The sequence below is a fragment of the Malus sylvestris genome, chromosome 9 (assembly GCF_916048215.2).
Source record: "Malus sylvestris chromosome 9, drMalSylv7.2, whole genome shotgun sequence".
NCBI lineage: Eukaryota > Viridiplantae > Streptophyta > Magnoliopsida > Rosales > Rosaceae > Malus > Malus sylvestris.
In genome coordinates, this window is record NC_062268.1 from 8550938 (window position 1) to 8557543 (window position 6606).

General features: G+C 39.0%; 1 protein-coding gene across 6 annotated transcripts; it reads left to right on the plus strand.

Moving 5' to 3' along the window:
• Positions 1–596: 596 nt before the first annotated feature.
• LOC126583411 (uncharacterized) lies at positions 597–5817 on the plus strand. Of its 6 annotated transcripts, none has more exons than XM_050247751.1 (14): positions 598–1034; positions 1107–1744; positions 1873–2036; positions 2217–2277; positions 2774–2839; positions 3053–3138; positions 3309–3372; positions 3675–3887; positions 4290–4355; positions 4450–4529; positions 4613–4737; positions 4821–4884; positions 5106–5169; positions 5370–5817. In XM_050247751.1, the coding sequence occupies exons 1-11, from the start codon at positions 893–895 to the stop codon at positions 4725–4727; spliced, it is 1695 nt and encodes a 564-aa protein (XP_050103708.1). In that variant the 5' UTR covers positions 598–892; the 3' UTR covers positions 4728–4737; positions 4821–4884; positions 5106–5169; positions 5370–5817. The 6 variants fall into 6 exon arrangements, with proteins under 6 accessions (XP_050103712.1, XP_050103713.1, XP_050103710.1 ...); XM_050247752.1 differs by having other exon boundaries at positions 5115–5169; XM_050247755.1 differs by lacking the exon at positions 4613–4737 and having other exon boundaries at positions 597–1034; positions 4450–4554; positions 4773–4884.
• The last annotated feature ends 789 nt before the right edge of the window (positions 5818–6606 follow it).

The following is a 6606-nucleotide window of genomic DNA, read 5'->3' on the forward strand; positions in this document are numbered from 1 at the left end:
GCTCAGGTGGGTGGGGCTGGTGCCGTGATCCATGACGCGCAAGGTGCTTTTGTGGCTGTAATGGCATGCTTTCTTCCCAATGTTTCCTTGGCTCTTCATGCTAAATTGTTAGCAATTAAGCATGGAGTGGAGTTGGCTTAACAACTTGGCTATCAAAAGGTTCAAGTCGAAAGTGATTATTCTCAAGCAATTTCTATTGTCAATTCTTGTGTGGATCGGGTTTCAGCTATGGACTTGCTAGCGGGAGATGTCTTACATAGTGCAACTTTTTTTATTGTTTTGAAGTTTATTTCTATTTATAGGAATAATAATGGTAGAACGGGACTTGGCTGCTGGCTAGACACGTATCCAAGTTGTTGATTTTTTAATCACAACTTGCCCTACTGATCACCAATCATGGTTAGACACGTATCCAAGTTGTTGATTTTTTAATCACAACTTGCCCTGTTGATCACCAATCACGGCTGGACACGTGTCCAAGTTGTGATTAAAAAATCAACAACTTAGATACGTGTCCAGCCATGATTAGTAATCAGCAGGTGCTGCTGAAAAAATCAATAACTTGGATATATGTCCAGTCGTGATTGGTGAGGGGTGCTCTGATTCTTTCACCAGTCAAGTTGTATCAATAATGGTATTGCCTATTGTTTGGCAAAGGTAGCAGTGTCTAGTGGAACTCGCTTAATTTGGATTGAGGAGAGTGTTATTCTGGATCTCCTCATCCAAGGAACGTTTCCAAGTTAATGATATCGTTTTTCTTCAAAAAAATTTGGCCAAGAACAAACATTTCTTTAGGTAGCTTGCTAAGGGTCACCCTAGGTCTCTAAAACCCTCCTAGTACCCCTCTCTCTTTCCACCACAAACGACCCATAGGCTTCTTAAATCTCAGAAAATGGTGTACAAACCATGGAAGATCATCCCCCGGCCATTGCTAGAAACCGTGCTCAACAACCACGCCCAGCGCCACCGCGTGCCTCAGCCTCTGATCCTCCACGGCCCCAGAGGCGCCGGCAAAACCACCCTTATCCTCGAACGTAATCACCCTTTTACTCTCTCTCTCTCTCCATACCTCTCTCTCTAGATTCTAACACTTCGTCTTTCTCCAGGTCTGCTGGGGGAGTGGAACAAAGGCCCTCACCTCACCGGCTACGTCGACTTCGCCGAGTCCATCAAAGACCACCACCTGCAGTTCAATCAGTCGTTTCCATGGGCTTCCTGGTCCAATTGCCCGCCGACCACTTTACCCAATTGCCGAACCAAGCTCGAAAGCTGCCTCGAATCCATGGCTCACAAGGGCGTCCAGCTGGGTTCCATCAGCTCCCATCAAATCTTCTCCACTCTCAGCAAATGGCACGGTCTTAACACGGCTCTCCGCCACGTTATTGCCGGCAATGGGGCTGCTAAGAACACTGTTTCTGAGAAAGCTTCCGGGTCGGTTTTGTGGGATCGGGCGGTGTTCGCGCTAAGTGCTCGATGTGATGCCCAAGAGATTGATGGGATTTTGGGTTTGACTGAGAAGAAGAAGAATGTGCCGTTGGAAGAGGCTTCGTATTATAGGGAGGCCGTTGTGGCATTGAGATTGGCAAAGGAGGTGATTAAGCAGCAGCAAAGTTGGAGGGCTAATGCCATTGCTCATTTGAATCGGACTGGTGGATTTTCAAGGTCTTTAGCGAATTCATGTACTGATTGGCCTTGTTTATTGATGGAGTTGTTGTCACAAGCAGCTGAAATTGATCATTTTCAGGTAATAAAGTTCACATTTTTGGTTGCTTATACTCATGCTTAGTATTTGCTGAAATTTTGTGTGGTTTTGATTAGTGTATGGAGTTTTTATGAATCTCTAATTGTGATGTTTCTTATTGTATGGAGCAGCCTAAGCTGGTTATTAACAATGTCGAAGTTTTAAAGAATGCGATTCTGTTGGATGAGAATTCATCAGTCTGCGGATCCATGTATCACGACAGTCTAATATGGAGACTAATTGCTTTAGGTGCAAATGAGAGGTGCTTTCCTGTTGTACTCGTGACATCGGATAGGTGAGATTCATTCCTAGCCGTTTGTGTTTCTTTAACATCATATCACTTATACATTTATATGTCACAAAGTTAATATTTAACCTTTTAAACTTCTGCAGTGGCCTTCTTTTCAGTTTATTTCCTACTTTTCAGTTTATTTTCTTGTTTGTTTGAATTCTAATTCCTGTTGCTTTGTTACAGTTACTATTCATACCTAGCTTACATGGATTTTGGATTTCCAGACATATTCATCTCTCGTGAGGTACTTAAACTGAGACTCTGAAACCGTATTACTCTAAAGATGCATGGTTATACAAGATCATTACATGTGTTTGCATTTGCCTTTACTTCATTGACCAAAAGGAACAAACACTAGTTATTCTTTTCTGCTGTGCAGATACTAATACCTTAAGCTTGAAGCATGAAGCATGGGAACATTTGTTCCGTGACTTGTATCGTGCTCAATTCTATATTTTGGGACGTGGTTCACTAGATTTGAGATTTTCTTTTTTAATTTCTTTTTTAATTAGCCGACCCCACTTAGTGGGAAAAGGCTTTGTTGCTGTTGTTGTACATGTTGTGCCTGGTATGAACCCATAATGTGTTCTTGTCTGGAATGGCTTATCATGTGACTGTTCCTGGTATCAACTTAGACTGACATGTCATTTCGGGGCCTGTTCTAAAATGTCGTGTTCATGTTTTGAATATTGTGAGGATACTGGAGGTTATCATGGATTTATACTTGGTTTGTTCTGCAGGCTTTTGGCTGGAGTCCCCAGGAAGCTAAGTTACAGATGGTTACTGAATATTTCAGTAATTCAGAGGTAATACGCTTCTCTAATTTTGAATAAACATACTTTCCAGTGTAGTAAAATTGGGCAGGGGGAAATAAAAATCGATCTGTTTTCCTACTAATCCTGAAATTATGTCCATCAGATTTCCTGACGATTCTTCATTTTCTTGCACTTTTTTTTTCTTTATGTCTTGAACTGCTGGACATTTTAGTGACCTTTAGCATTATTTTTGTCAAAATTCAGTGGTCGGTGATTGCTGAGGTGTTTGGCCCAAACCCACGACACCTATTTGAGCTCTATGCACTCAAACAGGCCAATTACTATCAACTGTAAGGGTGATATTTATATTTGTTTTTTACCATCTCATCTCATATCATGTGTCTTCTTCACCAATCAACCTGTGCCTAATTTTTTCCAGAATTGATGCTACATGGTTTATGACTACTTTATTTGTATATAGTTTTAATGCTATATAAATACCCTTTTTGTTTATATGAAGGTTAGAAGACAACAAAGATAGCACATTTGAAGACATTGTGGATTCATATTTAGCTTACTTGCAAGTAAGTTTCTTTGGAGCATGATGATCTTACTCATTTATCTTTGTAATTTTGTGAACCTTTGTTGTCATATTTACGTTTTGGTTCATTGATAAGTGTATGGAAGTCTCATGATATATTACTTGCAATTCACCTTCTTGGAATTTCTGTTCACTTCATTGTATTCTTGATTTCCTAGATGTATATACATTAGTCTTACCGACTAACTTGGCCTGTTAACAACTGTGGTTATGCCTCTTTCGTAATTTTATAATTCTTTATGCAATTTGTGCTGCCTTACTTGCTATTCAAGTCTATTCATTTAGATTACTGTAGTGAATCCGGCCATGGAGAAAGCATTGGGGCTCCTTCAAAAGTTTGCTGCTGATGCACGAAGTGGAAAATTTTCAAAAGATAGACTACGCTTTGGTGCACCGTGGAGACATCCTCCACCTAAAAATTATCCCACCATGTGCCTTGGATGGGCAAAGATTCAGCTGATGGATTTCGTGCAGTCTCTAATTAATACAGAATTTGGAGTACGTAGTCTGTGGTTTCTTTTTTTGTTTCTGACACTTGGTAGTATTACTAGTTCTGCACTTGGAATAAAGCTGAATATTTCCAGTAAAAATTTGTTTTTACATATTTTATAGTCTATGCTTTTGTACAACGTTGATAACAATAGTAATGATGCCTAATAAGTAGCTGGTCTAAACGTTAAAGCACTTTCCCCTCCCCCACTTGATAGGTCATTTGATAGATATTCATATCTTTGAGGTTGATGGTATGCCCCCTTGAACTCTTTCTGCAATTCACTGTAGGCAGGAGAAACAAATAGTATACGTTTTCTTAGTTTAGGGTGGGAGAATGCATCAACTTATATCTGTCTTTTCCTTCCTGGATGCTTTTTTATTTACTTTTTCCTATGTACTTGGGTGCAGATTAATTATCTAGCTGATTGTAAACTTGAGATCATGGACGATCCTTCTGCTGTTGCATTGGTGGAGGTAGATAGATATCTCTTCAATTTCTTTCATTTGCAGATAGAAATGCAGTGCAATATTAATATTAATATTAAGATCGTGCATTATCATTTCTTAGGTTGGTTTGTTGTATGCTCAACGGGATCCATCAATCATTCGCCCCATATCTAGAGGCATTCAGCGGTGTATTGTAAGATGGTGAGCTATTTTTCTTGGACTGAAGGTACTAGAAAATGATCACGAAGCTCTGTCTGGTTAGTTATGTAGTTATCTGATTTCAGGCTTGTCCAAGAAAGGATGCAGATGAGTTACCCGAAATTTGTACAGTATAAATGGCAGCGTTTTATGCGTGGCCGTAGCTATCGTCATTTGATGCTACAAGTAGGCTATAAGTAGAGCATAAGAGGTAAACTGTCTAAATGATGAATTTTTGTTTGTCAGCTTTACGACTCAAGGAGATGACAAAATGATCTGATTTGACTCTTTCAGCCGTCTCTTGGCAAACGCACCTTTTACTTTGGGAGTGGCCCCTGCTTCGGGTTAACATAAATATGTAAGTGATTCCTGATAGGCAACACAATTACACATGCACACAGCCAGCACCATTTGTTTAACATCGTTGAAGTTAAGCCTAGTTTCCTGCATTGTGTAATCCCTTTGCAAATTCCTGCTACAATACATTCCTCTGCAGTTATATATGTATATTACCGGGATTGTTTGCTTGTTTTGATGCCCTTTTGACAACAAACATATTAACACTTCGTTTTCCCCAAGTTTTTACAGAGCTCAAACACTGGTAAAATCATCATTAGCCGATTAAGAGGATATTCGGTGTTTAGTAAGAATCTCCTTCCCCTTCTCCTTCTCATGCATGTTCACGACTATTTCTACGTCACTGATTGAAAAGTGAAAGCAGGTCTTAAATATAATGGATTTAGGTCTTTGCTAGCAGCAAACCTGGCATAGTCGTTTGCTTGTTTGTCTCCCTCGAACAATTTCCTGTGGCATAACCATAACTCTAAGCTTCTTCTTGTGCAGGATACGCCACGGAGCAACCGTGTCAAAGATTTGATTTTTTGAAGACTACCAGCAGAAATTTTTGATATCTGGAGATGTGTAGAGCATAGCTTGCTGCTTGAGTATACGGGGCCAGCATTCTCCCATGATTCATATTTTTTTGTTCAACAAAGCAAAATAAGGTCCAACCTCTAGTCAGCCCATTGAGTTTTGGTTAACGTAACGCTCGCTCATTTTGTATGGGCTCCCATTCACGAGAAGTTCTTTGGTGCGTCCGCCTGAGAACACTCGCGGGGGTGAGATTCTCATTGACGAGATCTCACTCCCTTGTGAGTGTTGCTTGCCGCGGCCGCCACAACAAATTATTTCAATTAGGTTCTGGCGAAGTTTATGTTTCTTTCATTTATCTCGTGATTTTCTTTGACCAAAACAAATCCTTATATTAAATCAAAATTCAATTTTATGTGTACATACATGCCTTCAAGATCAAATTAATGCGTAGTTTTTCCTTTAAAGACATTATAACTTCAGACTTAAATTATTACATGAAGAAAATTACTAAATCAAACACAAGACTGGTTATAGTATATTCTAATATAACAAAATCATCTGTTATATCAAGTGCTTTTGAAATGACTGAAATTGTTTTTAGAGAAAATACTTTTGGGTTTCAAAATCACTTAAAGTGTTTTCTTATTTGCTTCTTGTAGGAAGCGCTTCAAATACTATTCCAGGATTCATTAGCATTTGTACTAAAGAAATGTTCTAAAATTATTTTCATCAAAAATACTTTTAACCATTTTAAAATCACTTTCAAATGAGCCTTTAGCTTCTCTAAAAATATGAATTCGTTGTAAGATTTTAGAATCTCATTGAGCATATTCTATCCTACAAAACGATCATGCAAAACGTGACCTTATTACGAGTCATATGTTTGATTAATCTTGAGGAAAATTCATCAAGGATTACAAATCAAATATTGTTCATCTAACAACCAATCCATGGGAGGTGTTTTGGTCCGGTCCCTCCCCACAATTGAACCTTATTTTGTCCCCATAAAACGATCGGTGACTATTTGATCATTAGTCACACATCAAAACCACGACCCCAAAAGAGTAAAAGTCAATAGCTTTCTTTGACTCTCTCAAGAGTCGTCAATTCCAATACATAAATATATCACAAGAAGTTGGCAGGAAAGGCTCCAAGTGAATTAGTGGAAATTACGAATATTGGAATTGAAGGAATTGGTCAGATGCAA

What these genes read in the sequence shown, in the direction of transcription:
- LOC126583411 (XM_050247751.1), top strand. Translation starts at nt 893, where the DNA reads ATGGTGTACAAACCATGGAAGATCATCCCCCGGCCATTGCTAGAAACC. An exon ending in ACATATTCATCTCTCGTGAG is followed by an intron (nt 2,278 to 2,773) that starts GTACTTAAACTG and finishes TTTGTTCTGCAG; the next exon opens with GCTTTTGGCTGGAGTCCCCA. An exon ending in CATATTTAGCTTACTTGCAA is followed by an intron (nt 3,373 to 3,674) that starts GTAAGTTTCTTT and finishes CTATTCATTTAG; the next exon opens with ATTACTGTAGTGAATCCGGC.